The 25,718-nt window shown below is 38.8% G+C and overlaps 3 protein-coding genes and 1 non-coding gene across 6 annotated transcripts; 2 read left to right on the forward strand and 2 right to left on the reverse strand.

Annotated features, from left to right (window-relative positions):
• Positions 1-1,171: 1,171 nt before the first annotated feature.
• Positions 1,172-6,418, reverse strand: LOC6623167 (uncharacterized). Its single transcript, XM_032434799.2, has 4 exons — positions 6,275-6,418; positions 4,984-5,221; positions 4,477-4,601; positions 1,172-3,654 (listed from the first exon to the last, which is right to left on the reverse strand). Exons 2-4 carry the CDS (start codon positions 5,205-5,207, stop codon positions 3,326-3,328), a joined length of 678 nt encoding a protein of 225 aa, XP_032290690.1. The 5' UTR covers positions 5,208-5,221; positions 6,275-6,418; the 3' UTR covers positions 1,172-3,325.
• Positions 6,419-8,616: 2,198 nt separating this feature from the next.
• Gad1 (glutamate decarboxylase) lies at positions 8,617-23,190 on the forward strand. Of its 3 annotated transcripts, none has more exons than XM_015175884.3 (9): positions 8,617-8,816; positions 9,035-9,088; positions 9,700-9,768; positions 13,691-13,927; positions 15,996-16,564; positions 16,627-16,694; positions 20,677-20,755; positions 21,412-21,756; positions 21,821-23,190. In XM_015175884.3, the coding sequence occupies exons 3-9, from the start codon at positions 9,708-9,710 to the stop codon at positions 21,992-21,994; spliced, it is 1,533 nt and encodes a 510-aa protein (XP_015031370.1). In that variant the 5' UTR covers positions 8,617-8,816; positions 9,035-9,088; positions 9,700-9,707; the 3' UTR covers positions 21,995-23,190. The 3 variants fall into 3 exon arrangements, with proteins under 3 accessions (XP_015031370.1, XP_032290600.1, XP_002047764.1); XM_032434709.2 differs by having other exon boundaries at positions 9,038-9,088; XM_002047728.4 differs by lacking the exon at positions 9,035-9,088.
• On the reverse strand, positions 16,764-18,688 carry LOC26531285 (uncharacterized). Its single transcript, XR_011416390.1, has 4 exons — positions 18,534-18,688; positions 17,562-18,472; positions 17,188-17,309; positions 16,764-16,939 (listed from the first exon to the last, which is right to left on the reverse strand). It is a non-coding gene; the product is annotated as an uncharacterized protein (transcript).
• Positions 23,191-23,752: 562 nt separating the features above from the next.
• Faa (fumarylacetoacetate hydrolase) lies at positions 23,753-25,679 on the forward strand. The gene is made up of 5 exons (XM_002047729.4): positions 23,753-23,970; positions 24,264-24,347; positions 24,414-24,547; positions 24,615-25,216; positions 25,282-25,679. The coding sequence occupies exons 1-5, from the start codon at positions 23,884-23,886 to the stop codon at positions 25,626-25,628; spliced, it is 1,254 nt and encodes a 417-aa protein (XP_002047765.1). The 5' UTR covers positions 23,753-23,883; the 3' UTR covers positions 25,629-25,679.
• Positions 25,680-25,718: the final 39 nt, after the last annotated feature.

The raw sequence follows: 25,718 nt of genomic DNA on the forward strand, positions 1-25,718 counted from the left end.
AATACTTGCATCTTCCTTGTTTTAATAAGTTAGTTAATATGTTTGATACGAGAATTATGGGCATAATTTTAAAGCTTGCCAAGCCTTTTTGTTAAATAATTGTACACAACACAATTAAACACTAATACTTATAAAAACACGTCCATTTTAAGTATATTTTCTTCTTTTTTTTTTTAAATGCGTATGAAAATAATAAAATAAATAAATTAACAAAGCAATGGAAATTTTGTTTTCATAAAAATGGTTCGTTCAGTGTATTTTTGAAAAATTTCCTTAAGCGTTGTATTCTGGAAAATGGCCCGCTTCAAACCTCTTGCTTATCGTATTACAGCAAGCAGTTCATTATCGTACGTGGTGCGTGACAAAGCTGGATGAAAAGCTTTTTAGTACTTAGTTAGGACTAATACCAATACGATAAAAGGCCAAAGAATATTCTATACTACTCTGAACGGGTTTGTTATATTAATTTTTTATATGAATTTATATAATTTTAATGCACATTCATAATGGGAAAGAATTAAACATTAATTCAACATAAGGGCCATAATCACTATGATTCGAATATAAGGATAAGGATTTAAAGACGGGTATTACATTTTAAGAAGTGCAATGCAATAAGAATTACGATTGTGATACATATACTATAATGAATGCAAATTATTTAATTTTTATCCGATTGAGATATATTTTTGTTCAAAATTTTTCATAAATTGCAAAACATTGATAACTTCTTTCCAAATGCAGTTCATTATCGTACGTAGCGCATGGCAAAGCTGAAAGTGTTTTAGTACTTAGTTAGGACAAATACCAAAACGATAAAAGGCCAAACAGTACAATTTTGTACTATTCCGAACGGATTTGTTATATTAATGTTCTTAATATTAATAGACATTCCCAATATGAAAAAGGGATCCAAATTGTTTCTAACACCATTACGGCTAGAAATCGTGTGATTGGAGTATTGACCAAAGTGCGTTCAAAGACATTAAATTTTTATCCGATAATGATATATTTTTTAATATATATTCGGCCATTTCAAAACATCGGTAACTTCTTCCCAAGTTAGATGAAAGTTAAAAAAAAAAACAGAAAACTATTGTTACTGCAATTGGTTTGCAGGCAAAAGTTTCTTCTGTCTTTATTATTGGTACACTTTAAAATAAAACTCGAATTTTAGAGGGGCTTTACAACATTTAACACATAATATATATTTATTTGACTTTTATGTAGGGTTGTTCAGTAATATGGTTATTAATATGTGGCTGTCTTTAAGTTTCTCATTTCGGTTGTTTTACAGTTTATGGATTTTGACTAACCTATTTAAGCTTGTCTTTGCAATAATATTTATATATTTTTCTGCTAATTTGTATTAATAATAGTTATATTTGTTGTTGCTGATGTTACACACTCTGGCATCAATTCTATGCCAATAACTGGAACTGAAACGTAAAAACTTTTTTGGAATTTTTTGATTTTTTTTTTTCGTAATTGATGATGATGTTGTTCATTAAATTTTTTTTATTTATTATAATTTTAAAGTATGCATTATTATTTGAGCTACTTTTGAAACTCAGTGATTTTTGGCCGCTGTATTCATGGCAGAAACGCAACACCTAACATATACATATACATAAATGTAAAGTGCATTACGATATACTAGATTATAATGAATATTGATACTGTTTCTTATTAACTTGCTACACATTGATATATTGAAGCCGCAGTAAATTTTAAACAAGTGTGCTCTGAAAAATTCTAATCTCTGCTGCAATTTTCTTTCTTTCCTTTTTTTTTCGTAACTAATTGTGCAATTACAAACATTTAAGAAGTGCCTGATTATAAATATTTTTTCTAACATGTATATACGCTTTAATTTCAGTGTAGCCAATGATGTTATTGAAAACTTGACACATTTAAAACATTCATGTTATTGTATATTTAATTATTGTCTGTCACAGCGTCGCGTTCGACACAACAACGTGTGTTAGCCTTTAAATATAAATAAATGAAAGTGTTTTAATATATTTTTTTATTTTTGCCTGGTAATCTATGCTTAAGCTCTTAAGAAATAAATTGCAAGAGATGTTGATATTGCAATTGACGCATGTCTTCCAAAATGCTTGTTGTTGTTTGCTGAAATTGTCTTCTTTTTCAAACAATGCGAAAAAATGTCTTCCAAACATTTTTTAGCATATATAGAATATTTTATGGTATATAATACATATATATATGTATATATATATATAAATATATGTTTATATATAGTTATGCACATCGAGATATTTGCAGTAAATACACTTATTTAATTAATGTCTTCCGCGAAAAACGTTGGGTCGCTTTTCTTTAATATGAGCCTCTGATTTGCAATCGCAACTCATTTTTTATAGACCAAATTAGCTATATATGTATATTCATATGTATGCATATATATATATTGATTCATTCATATGGGTTGTTCAATAGCCAACACTAAACACTTGGTTAACATTTATAATTGTTACACATAATTGATGCTGATTTGTATTTTAGACAAAATTATAGATATATTTTTGAAAATTTAATGTTTATCAACTTTTTCTTCTGCCATTGTTAAATTGATATGCTGATTCCATTAATTAAACAAAAATTGATATTATAATAGTTTATTTTTTTATTTTTGTAGCGTGTTTTTTAATGTAAATAATTGGGTTTACGACGATATGTTGTGTATTTTTGATATTAATTGGTTGTGATTTCTACGCTTTGCTCCATCCCTCCGCACAACTGGCGGATGCTACAACTAATCCTTAGGTTTTATTTGTGCTGACATCTGCATCTGGCTAACCGAATTAACAGTATCCCATGGATGCCAATGCCGCACTGGAAGCCCTTTTGTGATTTTTGCTGTTTCTCTCCTACGAGCTGAGAACTTTAATTTTGAAGTATTGATTTTTATGTTTTGCTTATTTGTGTTTTTTTTTTTGTTGGTTTTTTTTCGTTTTTTTGCTTATTTAGTTTGCTATATTTGTTTTTAATTGAAATTAATTACAAATTAATTGATTCGCATAGGGAATTTCATTTTGTTTTTTGCTCGCGGCGGCCTTGTGAACCGCACATATAATTGTATTTTTATATAGATTTTAGTTTTTGCCTTTACTTTTATACAATTCAACAAAAGTTTCGCAATTAACAACAGTGAATATAAAGACAACACTAGCATAAACACAAACGGAAATTGTCGCAGAGTGCGGCAAAGAAAATCAAAATGTATATTTTAGTGTACAACAAAGTAACAACAGAAATATTATATAGTTGTGATTTATGTACCTTCATCTAAGCTGTGGGCTCAGGTGAAAAACGGCGATAAATCACAGTTGCACAAAGACCCGCCATCGCCAGTTTTGCAGAGAGCCTTGCACATTTCGTCCCAGTCCGGCGTACCATCGTCTGTGCTGCTGGCCTCTATTTTGCCCATGGCCGGCACCTCAGTTAGCCTGGCTTTGCCTTCACCGGAACCATGTGTAGTCACACTCTGCTCTGTACTGACCTCGTCCAAAACATCCAGCAACTGGCAAGGACTGCAACCGTTCAGCGTGCGTTGTCGTTGGTGGCAATAACTTTTACACAGTCGAGTGCCATAGGACTGAACGGACTCAACCGTATTGCACTCAGAATCTAGAGTATATGGGATAAGTATATCATAAATCTCACTGCACTTCCGCATGCTTTTCTACTTGATCACAAAATTGAGTTTACAAAAATATCTATAGTATATTAATTAATTTAAATATTACAAAATGAAATTTTAATATGAATTTGTACTATTTACTTTACAGCAACATTTGTATGTATTTCAAAAAAGAAAACTTAAACGTGTTCAAAAATAACATCTCAACTTAATTTTCGTTTAAGAGTATTTATTTGCTTATCTAAAATATAGATATAGTATTAGAATATAGAATTTTATATGGGTTTGTAGAATATTTTAGAAGAACAATAAAGTTCGCAAATAAAAAAATTGGTGAAGATATATTGGAAAGCAGAAAAGTTTTCTATGCAAGTCATTTTATGACCAATTCTTTTTAGAGAGATATATGATATGCTTTTCCGACGCTCACAGGAAGCTCGCCGAGTTAGATCAACAGATGTCGCAGAACAAGAAGGCTTTAATTTTAGCTAATCAGTCTTATTGATCAGTCTATATAATATAGTCTTGTTGATCAGTCTATATGATATATAGGCCCAATATGCGTACATCGCACTGCCAGCAACACAAAGACGAAACTTTGACCTAGAGAGAGAAGTTTGCTTTGAAAGAGACAGACTTTTCTATACTCGGCTGTTGATCAAGCATCAATATATACTTAATGGGTTTGTAGAAGTTTTCCTCTATGAGTTTTGGCACAGAAATAAAATGCTAATTTACAATTCATTCCAAATCATTTTACAAAATATTACTTATAAGCCGACTATAATAATATAAAAAAATTTTCTTACCTGTTGGCGATCCAGGCAGTTGCACGCATTTAGCCAAATCAAAATCTTTGTTCAGTACCTTTATTGCCTCTACTTTGCCAGACTTGGCGCAGTATTCCGCACATGGCGCTACGCCGAGGCCAGCTCTGAAAATTGAATCGAAAACAACAAGAAAAAAATGTCGAACGTGTTAGCACTTGAAACTAGAATAGATATAGGCCAAGTGCTTCGCATATTTGGCTAACACAGCCACTGTCGATTAGCTATCTGGATTTTCCCAGCACTCGGAAACTTCACATATTTCACTCGTCACAAGGCATCAAGAAATGTTCAAATAGATTTCACTAGTTTGTCAATCATTTTGACAACCTTTCGCGTATGCTTATCGACTTTGAAAATAATATGTACACACTGAATTATACGCACACAGCCGAAACACTTAGATGCCTGATATGGATAAGATTTGGCCTGGCCTGATCCGGTCTGGTCTGGCTGCAGGCGAAACTTCATTGGAAACTCTTGACTTACCCGCAGAGCTCTTTACACACCAAACTCCAATCCTGAACTACGCTGACGGACGTCAGAGCTGGCGACGGTGCCTTTCGCAGCGCTTCTTCAAGGCTTTGCTGTGCTGCTTGCAGCGCTTTTGTAGCATCCCCCAAAGCCTGTAGCAGTCGTGGGTGCTGTGACGTCACGGCGCTGTGAGCCTGCGCACAGCAGAGTGCGGCAATAACCAATAGCATTCGAAACATGCTGAGGACCTCAGCTGCAGCGAGAGAGACGGAGAGAGACAGCGTGTGTGAAGAGCAAAGCATATATAAAGGGAAAACAGTCATGGCCGTGCTGCATGTGGTATACTTGATATGACTTCTAGGTGTGCGTATGCGTGTGTGTGTGTGTGTGTTTCCGTGTGGGCAGCCGGAGGTGCAGTCCTTTCGGCACAATGGAAGCAATTGCGCTCAAAATGCAATTATCGCGCGCCTGAAAGTAGGCAACAAAGCGCCGTTGCATAGCTTTCATTGTTGGCGGTTCCATTGCAATTGAAATTTTATGCGCTTGATTTGCCCAATTCAAAGGATTTTCATATGCCTCCTCTTTTCGCCATCGGTGCAGCCTAGATCTCGCTGGCTGATTATCCTAAACTATTGATTTTTCCAAGAATATCACGTGGTTTACCAGTTAATTCACGAATTTCGCTGTAGACTATGTTGTTGTTGGAAACTCCGCCTGGAGCTCATCCAGGCCACAGTTGAAAGTTGCAAGCGAGCGCGGATGCGTGAATAAATGGTACAGTCCCCTCTGGCTTGAGCATATTTTCGTGCATTTACTTTGCAGCTTAGTCGGCCATATAATTAACTTTTGTAATTTATCTGCGATGCTATCGTAAGGTTTTTGCATTGTGTGGGTGTGAGGAATTTGGGTATTTAAAAACGATTTAAACATTTTGGCCTTTTTGGGATATCGAGCCTATCTGCGCTACGTGCAAACACAACCAGGTAAATATTTACAGCAAGTACATAAGCAGTACATAAATGGATTTCTGCTTTTGACGGCAGGGTAAATGGCCAAAGTAAAGAATTCTCTGGCCGAGCCACAAAAATGTATTGTTAATTAATTAATTAAACTAGAAATTTTAATTTCTTCGCATTCTTGACTAGATACCAGAGCAGTTTGTGGATAATTAACTTGATCAATCAAGTAACGAACATTAAAATATATATAATATTAACTCAAAATAAATGAGTAGAATTTGAGAAAGTCTAAATGTTCTTTTAAGCAAGATAATTTATGAACACTGAATTGTGGTCTATTTACTTACTTTTCACTTGAAAAGCATACAAACAGAATATAGTTGTATCTATTTTGTTGAATAAATAGAATTTAATTTATTTCACTTGTTATGTGCTTCGTGTATCAATGCTCAAATCAAAATTGGGCTCAATGCAAAATGCGCTCATCTTTTAATAGTTAAAAACCAACTGAAATGTGAGCTGGTAACAAACTGAATGTCGCGTTTAGCTCAGCGGATCCACAACGAAAGCTATTTGTTATTAATATTTATCTAAACGTATATAATACTTAGCACTATCAGCGCACAATGGTCGGCTAAAATTATAGAGCTCGGGCCTAGAGTGTTCTGGCTGTGTTGATTTTTGACACATGTTGGCTTAGTTGACACTTTGGCTCTGTTGTTGCCTTTGATCAGAGATAAGCGCAACCAGGAGTAGTTAATTATTATTGGTAGCATTTGGGTTTCGAGTGCGCTTTTGCCCGATAACACAGCCTGTCAATTATTACAGCAGATAACAATTATTAGGCGAAAAATATAATATAATAAGCAAAGCTATACATTTTAATAAGTGCACAGTTTTAACGCTTATAAGATGAATACAATTTGGTTTTCCGCGTGAAAAATGGGAGAAAAATTGAAGACTGACTCGGTTTAGGCAAAGTTGTGTAATGACTTCTATTGTTGTCAGGTGTCCAACCATTTTTCAATACATAGATAAGTTATGGGACGACACATGCTTTTATGATTATAAATATATGCTTGCCTTAGGCAAACTAGGTTTCATACTGTATTTTCATACTTGTCTTGCCTAATTAGGTCACTAAAAGGCCAATAAAATATCTATAGCCCAGTCGTCTTCGCAGCTATACAAATGTTTCTTCAAGTTTCAAAGTGTTTAAACGGTGATTGTGCAATTTGTAAATACTGAGAATCATTTGCAACATCATTTAGTAAATAGCACTAAACCTATAAATGGAATTGCCTAAAATGGTCTTTGGACAAGATTCGAGCTACGATACTCTCGTCACTTGGCTTATTTAGTAATGACAGCACACAAAGCAACTAAAGTTAATTAGAGCTCAGCACCGAAAAGTCCTTGAAATGTCAAGTATGGATACACAAAAAAACAGCAGGGCTTTTAAAGGCTTAACTACGTTTTGTGGGACAAATGCGATGCCAAAAATGTCGCCTGCATGTTCTCAGATAAGAAAACTAAGTTAACAAAGACACGTTTTGGCCGCTGTTTGTGTTGGTAACTTGGTCAAAAGTGTAGGCAGTTCCCTTCGTTCCTTCTACCTTTTTTCATTGTGCTCAACTGGAAGCCTAAAGTGTGGCAAGCATCGTTCAGTGTTACATAAGTTACGCCATGTGCCACTCAAAAGTATGCTATGGAAATCATTCAGTTGCACGTAATGCAATTGAACTGCGTGGGTTGGGCCTGGGCCAATTGTCGGCCATTTTGTAAAATGTATCTATGTATCCAAAAGCTGTGTAGGTGTTAGTGTATTTTTTTTTCTTTTCTGCTTTGACCCAAATTTCTGCGTGCCTTGAAAAATCCATAAAGTGCTAAAAGGACCCACACATATGTCTGTATATATGTGTGTAAATGCTGGTTTTTTGTAACCATTTTTATGTAAAGTAAGTCCATGAAAAACTTGGCTTTACATATTTGCACAAATTGTGTTTTTCTTTTAGCCAAATGGCAATAAAAAACTTTTGCCATTGTAAATGTCAAAAACAGTTAGAAAATTAGTTTGTTAATTAGCTTTTCATTCTGCCACATCACATAGCAAAAACAGACAAAATGCCTTAACAAAAAAATATATATCAGAAACAGCAACAGCAACGCCTGGCACTTAAATTGTTAAATAACACACACACACACATACATGGATTTCATGCTGGTAAAGCTGGGAGTGGGGGCGACATTGCCGCGCCAGGCTTGCGCAATGGCGACTCCTGCGTTGAGTATGTATCTGTTGGATACGTGGATACGCTGCCGCCCATAAATGTAGCTCCGCCCACATATATGCAGCATAGAGTGCCAAGATGGTTGCCCAAAAAATCTTGTGACGTCATCGACATCGCTTGCCTGCGCACTTTGGCGCCCAAACACGCTTACAAATCTGCATATATACGAAATGCCCATACATAGCTGCTGGGAATGTCTCTGCTGTTGTGAAGGTTATGCAACACACAGCTCAATGTTGTTGTATATAAATATGAGCTGCTGGCTCTGTGTGTGTGTGTGTGTGTGTGTGTGTGTGTGTGTGTGTGTGTGTGGGTGTGTGATTTTAGGTGTGTAGGTGGGCAGCCATTTTGTGCGTAGCATCGCAAGCTTCGTAGGCAACCCAAACGGATGCTGCTGCTCATAGCTCCGCAGATCGTCAGCGAGTGTAGCTGCTTTTTGCAAGCATCCACAAGTTTGTCAGATATCGCAACTATATCGTTACAGTTAGTCAAGTGGCTCCGTCCCGTTCGGTTCAGTTCAGTCAAGAGTATACAGTTTGCAGTTTGCAGTTCGCAGTTCGCAGTTTACAGTTGCGCGCGTGTTGTATAAACGAGATTTGTAAGTTGTAGCTGTTACATTCAGTAGTTGCACATGCCACAAAATCTATCGCATTCCAGGTCATCTATGAGATAACTGAACCACAACCTATATTAACTAGTCAATTAATTAACTTAACCTAACGCTCATTTCGCACTCGCTCGATCGCAAACGCCATTTGTTGTTATTCTTGTTTACTATCGCACATTTTCGCTATTCACACGTAATTGTCAACAAAGCAGCCAAAGTGAATTATCTAAAGCAATACATCGACGATATCCGCAGGATAATCGGTAAGATATCCTATATAACACATAAACAGCGTCTACCTATTTTGTAAACACACTCAAAATAGTATGAATACCCTTTATCCGAGTGTCTGTTATATAAGCTAAGTCCAGGTTTAAGGTCTGTCTGTATCCTTATATTCTGAGTATATAAATACCGATACCCACATACACAGGAAATAAACTCAACACTCACTGCGCACTTGCAGATGTTGCTCAGCTTTATGTATAACAAATCTGCTGCCCCAGTCTCCTATTTTAGCATATGAAATCTGTGTACATTGCTTGCTTTATATATAAGACTGTGCCACCCACACTCACTAACTGATTTTGCCCTTCAGTTGTCCTTGTGCCCAGCTGAAAGTTTCCCAACGTCTGCTTCCAGTTTCTTTTCTGTTTATTTACTCGCCCATTGCATTTTCACGCAGTTTTCCCTGGTCTTGGTTATGTAATTTTCGGACATTGTGTAACATCTCGCTGGCCATTGCTATTTGCATATGCATCTCCCCTTGCATATTTCCCTCCTCTATTTATATAATTGCATAACATTTGCTCATTGAACCGAAACCGATACTAGATTTAGTTCTAATATTTATTTCTTCTTTGCTATGTTACAGAGGAGAAAATGTCACTCAATCCGAACGGGTATAAACTCTCCGAAAGGACGGGTAAACTAACGGCATATGGTGAGTACAAATAGAAAAATATATATTTACAAAAAAATAAAATACTCCATGCGCTTATAGTTTGAAGATTTATATATAAATATGTATATAATATTTTATAGTTAATATATATGTGTATTTAGATCTAATCCTTCAAACTATAAACACATGGGTTGTTTTAATTTTTTTTGGTATAGATATATTTCAACGGCTTCACAATTTGAAATATCATAAATACATATCAAAAAATCAATTTAAGAATATAAGTATATAAGCAGAGATATAGAGTTTTCGAGACTTCCAATCGATATTTTTTATTCGAAGCCCATATAAAATCGTTTTTGTAAAACTTGCCTCAGTTGTACACAACAATCATAAAATATTTTTAATAATTAATGAGACATATATCCATTAGAATGGATTGATGCCGCGCTATTTTGCTTGGACCGACACAAAGTACTCGGAAAAGATTGTAATAATAAGCTATAATCATCTTAAATAGTTGTCTAAACAGTTTCTCAACATAACTGCACACAAATCTATTCGCTGTGCAAATAATAAATGAGAGTGTTAAACTGACACACGCATACAAAACGCTGTAGAGGACAACCACAAGGCCGTAGTCTCACAAGCACGCACACACACGACAAACACATAGGACTGTCCAGGACACTCGCTGCCAGTTACAGCCCAAGCAGGAGGCCTTGATAAATTGCTGCGTCGTTTGACTTCGCTGGAGCGTGAAACTGGCGAATGCCTTGTAACAGATTTTGGCCAGCAAACAAACAGACAAACAGTCGTACAGACAGACGCGCGGGCGACCCAAAGTCAAAGGCAGCCACCACCAATCTGGAGCCAGGACCAGTAGCAGGACACATGGCAAAAGGTGCTGCCAGACGCGTGCCCGAAATTGAAAGCACAACAAACATAAACCGTTTAGTCACAGGATATTACGCACGCTTACATGTCAGAGCAGGATGGAGCACATAAGTACACACGTACATATATATGTATGTGAAGGATCAGGATCTGTTGTCGGGGTTGAGGCTGAGAGCGCTGGCCACGGCTGTATCTGACATTAAGCGCACACGACACAGCGCAACACATTAAATTTTATTTAACTTTGCTATAAACTTGAGGAATTTTGAAATTGCTACAATTTGTCTGGTGTCCTGGTGGGGTTTATCCGCTGCCCATTTAAATAGAAACTTGCCAGGCTTCACGAAATGCGCTTTTAATGGCAATCATGCGCAACGTTAACTTTCCAATTGATTTCAAGTGTTGCGAAAGAAAGAGAAGACAGCTACGTAGCCCCTCTTATTGGTATCTCAGTGGCCAACATTAATTTTATTATTAAGGCAGGCAATTAATAGCAGCAACCGCAGCAAAGGACACCCAGTAAAGCCACACGCTGTGATCCAACCTTGTCCGGGTTGTGCACCACCCCCAAAAACCTTAGCTTGAGCCAGCATATGGCGGCGGACCATTAAAGCCCAAATGTTTCACCGTTTGGGTACACTAGGTGATGCTTTAGACATGGGTGCCCAACTAGGAAATACCCTGCATCTACTTTTTAACTGCCGTAGTATATATCCTTACTTAATTCTTCAGACATATATATATGTAGAAGTTTTTTGGTTTAGGCACGTTAAAAAATTAGTTTTCTTTATAATAGTTCATTTGTCAAACAATTCATTCCATAACATTTCGCTAAATTTCCACACTTGCGGATGGAATTTCCCATAACCCGTCTTGTCGTGTACCCTCGTCATAAAAGGTAACTACATTAATTTAATCAGTCAGCGCAAAAAGTTATATATATAAAGATAAATATATATTTGAATTACATACTCACCAGAAAATGAATATATTATCGTCATCTATGAGTAGGCGGGAAACACGCTTTTTTACACTGAAAAAAAGAAATGCAGAGATGATAATTAGTGAAAGTCGTGTAGTAGAGTTACATTTATAAATACGTTAATTGTTCAATGACAGCTTAGCTCAGCCCAATAAATACACATATATGAATACATACATAAATGCAAGCGTTTGTATATATAATGTTTGTTACATATAATAAGACATAGGGATATTTGCATACAAGTTTATTTAATAGGCAAAATAGTCACGCCTCCTCTTGTGCTCAAGCCGTCAACTCCTCCAATAGTAAAGTCACCGCATCCTCTATTGTTAAAGCCGTTGTTTTCTGCTGTTGTTCAAGCTCCCGGCATCTTCTCCACAGTTTAAGCCGCCTCCTCCAATATCAAAGTCGCGCCTGCATAGTTGATGATCTGCCTCCTCCTGAAGCCGCGTCCTCCAATAATAAGGCCACCGCTGTCTTCATAGTTGAGGCTTCGCCTCCTTCTTTGTTGAAGCTGCCCTCCCTCTATTGTTCAAGCAGCCGCCGCCTCCTTCTAGAAACTGCTGCCTTCTCGTCCATAGTTGAAGCCGCCTCCTCCAATAATTAAGCCATCACTGTCTTCTTAGTTGAGGCCTCGCCTCCTCCTTTGCTTAAGCTGCCGTCCTTCTATTGTTCAAGCAGCCGCCTCCTGAAGCCGATGTCGTCTCCTCCTATAATAAAATCGCCGCTGCCTTCATAGGTGAGGCCTCGCCTCCTCCTTTGCTCAAGCTGCCGTCTCCATTATTTTAAGCAGCCGCCGCCTCCTTCTAGGCTGAAGCTGCTGCCGTCTCCACCATAGTTGAAGCCGCATCCTCCAATAATAAAGACATCAATGTCTTCATCGTTGAGGCCTCCCTTAAGCTGCCGTCCCTCTATTGTTCAAGTAGACGCCGCTCCCTTCTAGGCTGAAGCCGCTGCCGTCCATAGTTGAAGCCGACTCCTCCTATTATAACACCGCCGGTGCCTTCATAGGTGAGGCCTCGTATCCTCCTTTGCTCAAGGTGCCGTCGCCTCCTTCTATGCTGAGGCCGCCGATTCCTCCATGGTTATAGACTAGGACTTACTTAAATTCATGAGAATCGAGTAGAAGGGCATTTGTTAAGAACACCTTTTTTTATTTGCAGCCCAACTACAAGTTAACTTGGTCTTGCATATAAACATACAATATATGCAGACATTCAGTTATATATATGTATACATATATACATACGTACACACATGTATTCGTAAATGCAAACATACATGAATATTTATATACATCCATACATTCATACAAACATTTATAAACAGAGACAAGCAAACAAACACCCACGCATGCCTGCGTACATGATACAGATATATACAAATATACTTAGAGACATGCACGTATATACATACACACATATGTTTATGCAGACGCACATACATATTGAATACATGCATATCTATGTAAATCCATCATATAACACATTCATATACAAATCCAAAGACTCATAAATACACATACATACACACACACACTTACATACGGAATAACATATATACACTAATGCATATTTATATAAATATATATATATCCGTACTCACTTCCATACATACATACATACATGGACCTATACATACATACATACATACTTACATGCATACATATATACATACATACACACCTACATACACACATGCATACATACATGCATGCATACATACACACATGCAGACATACATAAGAATTTCGTCAAGTTGCGAGTTACACATCGGTAAGATCGTAACATATACCATTGCCACTGTCCATTTATAGGGTATTAAAATGAAATCTTTTTTTATGGCTCAGCCCGTTTCAATTTCAAACAAAGCCCGCCCACAAATCATCATCACAATAATAATCATATATCATAACAAGGTACTGTGGCTAGATAAGGCAAAAAGTCATTTAGACTGTCAGCAGCAGTGCACGCGCCACCATTTTTTATGTCCAACGATAAGAGATAGAGTTTAAGAAAGAGAGAGAGAGAGTAAGAGGGAGAGCTCTAATCCTCACTTTTTGTGCCTTTCCTTATCCAGATCTCATGCCCACGACAGTCAGTGCTGGAGCTGAGACACGTGAATTTCTGCTGAAGGTTATCGATGTGCTGTTGGACTTTGTGAAGGCAACGAACGATCGAAATGAGAAGGTGCTGGACTTCCATCATCCGGAGGACATGAAGCGTCTGCTCGACTTGGATGTGCCGGATCGGGCGCTGCCGCTCCAGCAGCTGATCGAGGACTGTGCCACAACGCTCAAGTATCAAGTGAAGACGGGTAAGTGCGGCGTGGTTTGGGTGCGATTGTCCTTTCCCAGGGGTAGCTTATCATATGTTTGCACAGTCAGCCAGACGGTGTTAATCAAATTTGTCTCTGCATAAATTTGCATAGGCCGCAAACACAAAGCATATGCTTGTTAGGATGAAACATACTTTACAGGGCGCGTGCCCGAGGAACTTGCGGTCGCATTAGGGCACAAAGTGTGCAGCCTTGTAGATAAGCACATTAGCTTCGAGGACATCGCAACAGACAATACCATTTTATGGCCCATTGAGCTGTGCTCGTCCCAGCAATAATAACAACAACACCTTTCAAAAACACTCCTCTCGACTCGCCCGAGCCAACGCGATGTGAACTTAAATCTCCAAATCTGACTTGCCATCAATCATAAATCAGCCAAAGGGTTCTGACTGAGGCTTTAGCAGCCAAAAGTCATTCGCACGTTTCGCTTTTTGTTGGTTTTTCTTTATTGAACGTGAATATGCGCCTGATTTCATTGAAAATTAATGCAAGGGGCGGCCAGGACATTGGCAGGAGCGCGCACGTGACCGCAATTCTGTTTGGAGTATCGATAATAAGCATCACCCAACCCCGGAAACTGTGGCCTTGTCTAGGAAACTGCGTGAGCTTCCGTCTCCCGCCGCCCACTTTGTGAATGCAGGAAATTATGCTGGCTTGTAGCAAGCGCTGGGATACAGCACAGGTTTATTTCTTTTGCCTGAAAATTGAATTAAAACTGGTTGAAGGCACGCCTGGCATGGCGATACAATCAGCGAGTAGCTGAATAAACAAGGACCTGATTATATTTGACTGCTTGATGAATACAATTAAGCACAGACTGTGCTATAAGGGAAAGAATGTGTGTTTTGGAAAAATCTTAGATGAACTAGACAAACACCTGAACCGAGGTTTCCGAACTTGTAACATGTCTTTTCTCAGATTTACATTCACAACTTCTTTAAAAAAAAACAGTTTTCACATATTCGCATTGGCGGAATTTTCTTTTTCGTAGCACAAGCACATTTTTGCGTAAACTGGCATGATAAAAATCCCATTTATGATCCATAATCTCACATAATGCGCACCCTGCCATTGGGGAAACATGATATGGCCGGGCGAGTGCCAGGAGGCTTTCTGTCTATCGTTCGCTCCTGGACGACTCTATAAAAAGGGAAGCTTTAATCAAAATCCGTTGTTATTTTCTGACTGGCTGCATTCCTGATCCTTTGATGCGAATGAATGACTGACTGCCTGACGCTCTGCCTGGCAGTCTTGGCTCGTGTCTAGGTCGAGGGTGACTCAGGTCCTGTGACGCGAAAGTCCTGAGTCGTGGCAACAACTGCGGCCACATGCGCAAATTGAAATGTTTGAATGCCGACGCTTTTATACACTAGGTGTGTATGTATTGTGTGCGTCTGAGAGTCTGGGAGTGTGTGGGGGTGTGTGGGTGGATTTAGCCTTGTGGCGAATGGGATTTTAATCACACGACTTATGGCACTCAAGATGTGAACTGACAGACGCCCAGAGCCCAGCAGCGAAGGGTTCGCTGGCCAGGACACATTGGCGAGGGGCTTTCGACAGCTTCCTGATGCCGTTCTTTCCCGCTGTTTGTACTGAAAGCATTTTGTGATTTTTCGTGGGATTTCCCGAGCAGTCGCAGCAAGTCGCAATTAGCTGCAATAAATGAACAGTTTAAGACACATCAAGATTGGTGGGCTTACAATGGGCAAGGCAAGCGCTTTAAGAACTCGGCCCTATTGATTTTTCTGACCCCGAATGGAGCTTCAAAAAATGTTTGTCGGTTCGTCTGCCCTTGAACGTATGCACATCCGGCCTTGTATTGAACGCCAGTCAGCCGTGCTTGGGTGGGGTGGGCGAATTGTTGCTTTGTTTCAGCTGAAATATTTTTAATAAAACAAAAAAGTGTGGCACAGGAGATGGCAACACAGCTGCCAGGCACATCTGCTGTCAGCTTAACCGGCTCCAGTTGACAGACAGCCATGTCGAAATTGCGGAAGGCATTTTCAGCTACATTAAACAGGGAACCCAAACTTCTGCTCCACAGGCCATCCGCACTTCTTCAATCAGCTGTCGAACGGCTTGGATCTGATCTCCATGGCTGGCGAATGGTTGACCGCCACTGCCAATACCAACATGTTCACATACGAGATAGCCCCGGTTTTCATACTCATGGAGAACGTGGTGCTAACCAAGATGCGTGAGATCATTGGCTGGTCGGGCGGTGATTCGATTTTGGCGCCCGGCGGCTCCATTTCGAATCTGTATGCCTTCTTGGCCGCTCGCCACAAGATGTTCCCCAACTACAAGGAGCATGGCTCGGCTGGCTTGCCCGGCAATTTGGTCATGTTCACTTCGGATCAGTGCCACTATTCGATCAAATCTTGCGCTTCTGTCTGTGGTCTGGGCACCGATCACTGCGTCATGGTGCCATCCGATGAGCATGGCAAAATGATCACCTCCGAGTTGGAGCGTTTAATACTCGAGCGCAAGGCCAAGGGCGATATTCCGTTCTTTGTTAATGCCACGGCCGGCACAACTGTGCTCGGAGCCTTTGATGATCTGAATACTGTTGCGGATATCTGTCAGAAATACAATTGCTGGATGCACATTGATGTGAGTAGCAATTGGGTATTAGCTTGAATATTTAATAGAGTTTTCTGTTCGTGCTCTAACAGGCTGCTTGGGGCGGTGGATTGCTGATGTCGCGCAAGCATCGCCATCCCAGATTCACAGGCGTTGAACGGTAAGTACTATCTAGTCTAATCACATATTATTAAAAATAAAAAATGATTTATTTATAGTTTAAGAAAAGTTACGTTAAACAAACTATACAAATTGTGTATATTTAAAAAATCTACAATTATAGATTTCATATCAAAAGTTCGGTTCATATTTATATATGTTCAAAAAGCTCCAGCTAAATATTTCCTCATGTATTCCATAGTTAACCAGTGCTGTTAAATGGTATCATTCTTGGTTGGTAGCAAACTATAACAAGATAGAACAGATAGCTTCAGCGTGCCAAAGATTAAATAATCTTATCTTGCAAAATGGAAAATATATCTCAAGTGATGCATTTTAGTTTTCATTTTTGTGTTAGAGTCAAGATATCATGAAAGAATTTTTTACTTCAATGATGCAATGTCCGCAGAAAATATATGAATAGTTTTGAAATTGATCTTTGTATGGGAGAGAGCAGCCATGAATATCACTTAACAAGAAGGTAATATTCTTACCTTATTCTTGAGAAGTTGGCCTAATCATCATTTGCACAAATTTGATCGATCTTCCTTGCCATGTTTTCCAATGAACTCCAAGTTCACCAGTGTTATCCTTTTGATATACTCCATTTAGATTGCTTTAGATTAATATAAGACAAAAATATATTTAAAATGTAAATGAAATGTATTGTTATTGACGAATTTTCACTTGAACGCTTCGAGGTGACGATTTTTTATATTCTTTTTTGAAAACGCGATTGCTATGTTCAAATCCAATGTACTTCAACAGCAAGTCGGAAAAAATATTGTTTTTTTTTTTGTTTAAAAAAAATCGGACCTCAAACAGGCAAGCCCATGCATATTTATAAAATGTTTTTTTTTTTTTTTACCAGGTATAACACTTATGAAACCACCATCCAGAATTGAGAGCTTTGGCGCAATTTCGCAGGCTCAAATCATTATCACGATCTGGTGTTGAAAATTTCATATGCTCATGATATCTGAAGGCGTCACCCACATTTCCTGAATATTCTCCAAGCTTTTTTAGCTTATAGGATTCTCCCTCATTTCCAATGAGAAAATTACTATAGCGGGCGAACCGAGATTCAGATTCAGAATACATAAGGCTTATATATAAGTCGTGAGGTTCTGATTGCGTCAGTAGATGGAGGTTCTCTAAACCTATAAAGAACTCTCCTTGCTGGTCGCCAAAGCCTGCCTTATACTCCTCCCAGTTTCGGTTAAAACTCACTCCACCATTAATCCGGCGTAGTACTACGATCCATCCGGGACCGGCAATGTCCGAGTCACAGACTACGGAGATAGTCTTCATTTCGGAAACTTTTATCATGTACACTCCAGTCGATTTGCCATGGCAGCTAGGAGATTTAGATAGATCTTCGTGAACTGAGCACTTCGATGTAATTTGTTTTTTCAGATTGTTCAGCTGAAGGTCTTTGTCATTAATCAAAGATTTTAATTGAAGTATTTCCAAATCTTTTTCAGTACTGTCCCTTACACTATTTCTTGTGTATGAGTTTATCAGCTCAAGTTGAAGCGCCAATTGCATATCTTTACTTTTAATAGTTTCTCTATGGAAAGTAAGATTTGCCTGCATAATAAGTTCCTGTGTCTCCATATAATTGATAACTTGTTTTTGTTCATGAATTATAGCTTCCAATTCTGTATATTTTTTTTCTTTTAAATAAACGGAAGTAGCATGTTCAAGAAGAGTCTTTACAATTTTGTAGCAGTAGCCACCGCATTGTATATCCATATTACTACTAAAAACAGTGCAGCTCTAATAAATGAATATCCATTAGATGTAAAAAGATGAACTGTATTGAGGCACACACTCTCACCGTTTCTTCCATTGTTATAAGGTTCACTTTATTTAATAAGAAAATTAAAATTATGCCAAACACTCTAAGGTATATTTGCATTTTGAATTATAGATCTGAAATGTCACTCAATTTCGCACAGCTAAATTCATTCGCGACTAAATTAGTCTGTGCAGCGTGCGAGCACAGAAACCTCTGGTTATTTTAATTTCAGAAAATTGTATATTATGGGCATATATATAATCAATGCATTCATTTTATCAGCTATTTCACAATTGCCTTCGACCTTGGGCAAATTTCTATATTATGTCTATTTTCTTGGGTCAAAGCTTATCAGCCTCAATGTCTTTAAGTATTTAAATTACTATATAAATTGAATGTTTAGTTTATATCCAGAACTTATTAAAAATGTGTAAAATAACATAAATACATGAGGAAAAGTGTTTTATGTGAGAAGTGCCCGACTTGGAGATACCCTATATCAATTTTCGAACTAAATATAAGTAGTATATGTTTTTTACATGCATGTTGAGCTTATCATTATTTTATGAATGAAATTTGCAACGCATACGAGACATTCCCGACCCCATAAGGTATATGTATGCAGCAATAACTGCCATGTCCACTTGTCTGTTTCTATGCTATACTATATACACAAATATATGTTTCCCAATGCTGACAGTTTTTATAAAAAGTACAAATTCTGCAAGTAATCAATTTTTATAAAGATGTTGGAAATTAATTTTAAATTCCATGAGCCTGGCGACAAGCATGCCTAGATATCATCATATCTTCAGGTCTTCATGTCCCATACAATAACTTTTCTCATTCATCTTCTGGGCTGGCTCTTTGTTCGGCCTTGTTCTTTTGCCCTCATGTTCAGGCAGTCAAAACAAAAATTGAAATCTCTTGTTGTGCAAATTTAAATCTAAATGCTCCCAAATGGCCCGCATCGCTCAAAACTCAATGTACTCACACCAGCGAAGGGGCAAGCCCTCAGCGACATGTGGCAAAAATCTCAATTTGTCATTTAGTGCCTCCATCAGGTGTTCAGAGCTTAAAGGGATTACAAGGCCCAAAGCCGAGTGCACTTTCGTCTACGTAAAAGACAAACAAATGAACAAAGTGGATATACAACCCGCGCCCTTGCAGCACTCATTCGGCCACCCTTCTGCCATCCCTTGATGGATGGAGGACGGCCGAATGGTTGGATGGGTGGATGGGTGGTGGGCATTACTTACACAACAATTACGCCAAACAATAGGCCGCAGGCGGCTGCATCTCTAGATTGTTTTGCAGGGAATTTTTAATTTTAAAGTTAAAATCGAAGTACCTAAGTGCACTTTGCGACACCAACCGTTTTCCCCCCTTCACCCATAAATGAAAATCCCGCACAGCTTAGGCAAATGTCGCCACTGCAGCTGTCGTATTGACAGCTTGCGGTCAAGGCAGTGTCCCATAAACACTTTCAAATTGATTGCCCCATCCATCAAGTGGCCATTCATGCCATTTGGCTGTGAATACTTCTGCCACCAGATCTTGGCATGCAAATTGTGGGCCCTAATTGAACGGCTCACAATCGCTCTATAAATTAATCATTAAATGCGCGTGCAGCTGACAGCTAAGCCCAAGTTGATTAATAGCATCGGTCCTAGCCGCTAGGAGATGGCTCTTAATTCTGCTGAGCTTGTGGAAATGCCTAAAACAATTGCAAAGTTTTCGTACTCTTCGAGTTGCACAAGCACAGGCACAAGCACTGATAAAATTTGTGGCATGCGCCACATGCCGCCACTCAACCTGAAGCCTACTCACTGCCACTCCATAAGCATCATGTTTATAGACACCCACACGAGCCGCCGGCCTGAACTGTAAATAGCTTCCCCAGGGGGATGTTTAGCGGCGACAGTCGAGCCCTCGGGCTTTGGGGGTTGCGCTCGTTTTGAATTCAATTAAAGCTCTGCGGCTTGAAATTGCCACAATTTATGGCACTTGCCCGTATAGCTCTTGTCCTTGTCGTTGTCCTTGCGGGGGGTGCGACTCTCAATGAGGGGTTGGTAAGTCGCTACACAGACCACATAGCGCGGCAGCTTAGTGTTAATTGTTTGTAATTTGTAATTGAATGTCATTTAATATATTGTCGCACGTTATGATTTGACTTTTGCAGCGCCGATTCTGTTACCTGGAATCCACACAAGCTGATGGGAGCACTGCTCCAGTGCTCGACTATTCATTTCAAGGAAGATGTAAGTAGCAAGGATATACAAAATATATACCTTAATTCTAGATAAATCTCTTAGACAAAGTTGCTGTAAGCTTATCAGCCATAGCTTGCTTCTCTTTTGTTTTAAATTTAATACAAATGTGCTTTAAGCTAAGCCAAGTTTTCGATTAATAAATATAGTTAAACCCATTGACTCTTGAATTGACCCTTTCCCAAACTGTTTGTTGAGCTATTCTCATTTGAAACCTGCTCTTCCATCGTTTTCAGTCCAACTGCCCCATACATTCTTGTGCATATCACAATGTTTGTTGTTTGTCTAAAGAATTCCAATTGTGTTGCGAACAATTCCTTGTTATTTTTCATGCCAAACAACGGGCCGACAGTCGGACAGACAGTCAGACAGCGCCAACACAGGGGTTGTCGCAGCCCAAAGCTACAGTGAGTGAGCAAATGTTTGACAACCCTGTTGCTGCTGTTTAGTTCGGCAAATGCGCCCAGTAAGAGCCACCCCTCGATTGGCCTTTCTTTCTTTTTTTAATATTCTGTGCAATATGTTGCCATCGGTCACAGTTGCGCCTTTTGGCAGCCGGAATTTTAATTAAAATTTCAACTTGACTTATGAGCAAAAAGTAGAAAATTCTTCAATTTATATTGATAGCAAAAACCTTCTTCCTGCAGGGCCTGCTCATCAGCTGCAACCAAATGTCGGCCGAGTATCTGTTTATGACCGACAAACATTACGACATTAGCTACGACACTGGCGATAAGGTCATCCAATGTGGACGCCACAATGACATCTTCAAGCTATGGCTGCAGTGGCGCGCCAAGGGTACCGAGGGCTTTGAGCAGCAGCAGGATCGCTTGATGGAATTGGTTCAGTATCAGTTGAAGCGCATACGCGCCCAATCCGATCGATTCCATTTGATCTTGGAGCCGGAATGCGTTAATGTCTCGTTCTGGTATGTGCCCAAGCGTTTGAGGGGCATGCCACATGACGCAAAGAAAGAAGTGGAACTGGGCAAAGTAAGTAAAGCAAACGCTTTCTACTTCTTCGAAGTCAAACTAACTCTATTTGACACTTTTACAGATCTGTCCAATTATCAAGAATCGCATGATGCAGAAGGGCACACTTATGGTGGGCTATCAGCCAGACGATCGACGACCCAACTTCTTCCGCTCGATCATCTCTTCGGCTGCTGTGACCGAGGCGGATGTGGACTTTATGCTCGATGAGATACACCGGTTGGGCGATGACTTGTAAGCGAATCGATCAGAAGAGCATAATTTTCTCCAAAAGATAAATCTAGATACTGTTGCGTAGTTCATACAACCAAGAAGTATCTTTAAGGTAAAAAGCATATCATAAGAACGCAAAATGAATAATTCCCAACTAACCAAAGTTAAATGTTGCTGTAAATTTGTTTGAATATATTACCGAATGTTACGTTTGATTTCGTATTTGTGTTATCCCATTTTAAAGAGTCGAGCCAGTGTTGGAAAAGTTTAAAAATATGTACTCACATACTTATAATCAAAGTGTTGTCAAGTTAAATTTATGTTTCACTTTCAAAGTATTTCAAAAGGTTATTACGACTGTTGCACATAGCATATATCAAAACAAATTATATAGTAAAACTCTATAAATATCTAGATGTATATTTATAACACAATACAACTACAAAAACCACCCGCCACGCTCACCACCAAAACGAGAACAAAGTAAAACCCCAAATGAATTTGAGAATCAAAGTTCGAGCATCTTAAAAATATGAAAATTACTTTTGGACTGCGATGTATGTTTTGAGGCTATTGATTGACAAATGCCTATTGCTAGTGAGTGTTAAAGACAGAACTTAAGAACTTAAGTGTTGGAAAATGATATGCTATATAAACATATCATCAAAAAAAAAATATAAAGAAATATGTTGAATTCCGGTTAAATTGTTTGCAATTCTTCAATTACATAATCAATTCTGTTGCTTCTATAGAAAAGTATATTTAAAGTTGATCCATGGCAAAGTTTATGCTTCAGGCAATTGTATGTACCTTTACACCATATATCAAAAGAGACCTGTGCTTGTTAAACTGGGCAAACTTCGTCCAAAAAGTTGGTCAACTAAAAAACGCAGTTCAGTAACTCAATTTATTTCAGTTGTGATAATGAAGGCTCTCAGATCCGTTAAGGACAGCTTTATGCGCTACATAAAGTATGTTTCTGAAGCTTGATTGGATCTCGGGCCAAAACTAGTCCAATTATCGAACTGTGCTATATACATGAATACGTACAAAGGAATAATTTAGTTGAATTTTAGTTTTTAGACATCGCTCATTGTCATAAACGTCTGATATATATATAAATATATATGAGATATATTCGGTGTCAATTAAAAGCAATTATGTAAACAAAAACTAAAGAGAAAAATGAAAAAAAAAAAATGTTGGAAAACTATAAGAAAATCACATAAAAAAAATTAACTGCAGTTCAGTTTTATTCTAATATGGTTTTTGAGCTAGTATGATAAAAGTACCCCATATGGGCAACGGATTTAAGTAATACATCAAAAGACATGCTGTACACAATTAATCCCTATAAATATTAATAGTTTCACAAACATATATAAATATACATTTATGTATTGTATTTAAATGTGCTGTTAACTAAGTTCGATTAAAAGCAAACTACAAACATTCTATGTGTATATTGGATAATTGAAAATTTAAAGGGAAAAATCTAAAGTCAAATCAGTTGTTGTCGTGTATATTTGAGAATTCCAATAAAAACTATTATTCCAGCATCTAAATATATATATATAACATATAAATATACGAGTAAATTATAAATAAAAGTAACCAAAGAGCAAGAAAGAGTGTTTTTAATGGGTTCTCTGCACTGGATTACAAATTGTGGGGGCTTGTTTTGTTAAGAGCACGCGATAACCGGTCCAACCGGCTTAAGAGCGAAATAGGTTGTCTACAAACGATATTTAAAGACGATCTGTTGCGAGCTGGTGCTCAGTTGTAATCGTCGCTCTGGCGCTACGCACAGTTCCACTTGCTGCTGTCATTCTAATCAGTTTACTAAGCACACAACTTCTCAAAAGTTGTAAATTCTTCAGTAACAAAGTTCACACCAGTGAGAATTTGGATAAAATGTCAGTTAGCTTTGTTCCAGTGCCAGCAGGCAGCGATTTTCCTTTGGAAAATTTACCATATGCTGTCTTCTCAACCAAATCTAACGTAAGTTAAGCTACTAAAGTAGCTAAATAGCTTAAAAGCTGCTTAGTTTTCATATTCCATGTGACATTCGGCGGATCTTCACATGTTTTTAATATATATATATATCTAGTATAAAGACCGCATTGGTGCATATCATTTGCATAAATCATATATGAAACTAGTTTGTTTACAAAAACAATCCACGATTTCCATAGTCATAATAGCTACAGCTCAGAATGTATAACACCTGTGCCAGCCGCAACTTAGCTCTGAATATCGTATCATTTCTTTGTATCGTATTTGTCGCCTTGCAGCCCGTTCATCGCCTGTGCGTAGCAATTGGAGAACATGTGTTGGATCTAAAAGCAGTGTCGCATTTCTTTGCACCCCCGCTTCAAGTAAGTATAACGCACTGCTTGCCGAACTGCTTATTGAACTTTGCCCTGCTTTTACACATTCTATAGGCTGCTCTCCAGGCAGAGACATTGAACTTGCTGATGAGCTTGGGTCACGAAGCGTGGGCTGCAGTGAGGACTCAAACCCAAAAACTGCTGCTCAAGGGTTCCGAATTGGAGCAGAATGTGGACTTAAGACTTCTGTTAGTTGCCCAGAGACCTCCTTGAGATTCTATGTGCTAATAAAGTCATGCTCATTACTACTTTAAGAGCTCTGGTGCCCCAGTCGGAGATACTACTGCATCTACCAGCGCAAATTGGTGACTACACGGACTTTTACTCCTCCATTCATCACGCCACCAATGTGGGTATCATGTTTCGTGGCGCAGACAATGCTCTAATGCCCAACTGGCGCCATTTGCCAGTCGGATATCATGGACGCGCCAGCTCTGTTGTTGTCTCTGGCACGCCCATACGCCGGCCTTTGGGACAGACATTGCCAGAAGGTGCCGATAAACCGGTATTTGGTGCCAGCAAGCTCTTGGACTTTGAGCTAGAAATGGCATTCTTTATTGGCGGACCTGGCAATCAGTTGGGTGACTCCATCAAGGTGGACGATGCTTGGCAAAATGTGTTTGGATTTACGCTGATGAACGACTGGAGCGCTCGCGATATACAGAAATGGGAGTATGTGCCGCTGGGTCCGTTCACAGCCAAGAATATGGGCACTACCATATCCCCATGGGTGGTAACGACGGCAGCGTTAAAGCCATTTTTACTGGACAACTTTCCACAGGAACCGGAAGTGCTGCCATATTTAAGACAAACTGTGCCATTTAATTTTGACATCAATCTGGAAGTTTCCCTAAAACGTAAGCGTCAAACCCAGTTTAAGTCAACATTTTCAGTTAAGCAACGATACATATATGTTTTCCAGCTGCCAATGATAACGAGACGCTCATTAGTAAGTCCAACTTTAAGCATTTATATTGGACACCCCTCCAGCAGATTGCCCATCACTCGATCACTGGCTGCAATTTGCGACCTGGCGATTTAATGGCTTCGGGTACGATAAGTGGCGAAACGCCCGATTCGTATGGCTCGCTTTTGGAGCTGTGCTGGCGCGGCACAAAAACGGTAGTGCTGCAGGGCGGCAAAACGCGCAAATTTCTGCAGGACTACGATGAGGTCATCATTCGCGGACACTGCGAGAAGAATGGCCTGCGCATAGGTTTCGGCAGTTGCGCGGGTCAAGTGCTGCCGGCTCACCCGGTGGAGCAATAAAAATGTGTGTATATATTAAATAATAAAGAATTCATCCAGAACCTAAAACTACATCCGCGGTCCTTTTAAAACTCAGCTCGCAATCAACAA

This window comes from Drosophila virilis, chromosome 3 (assembly GCF_030788295.1).
Source record: "Drosophila virilis strain 15010-1051.87 chromosome 3, Dvir_AGI_RSII-ME, whole genome shotgun sequence".
Taxonomy (NCBI): Eukaryota; Metazoa; Arthropoda; class Insecta; order Diptera; family Drosophilidae; genus Drosophila; species Drosophila virilis.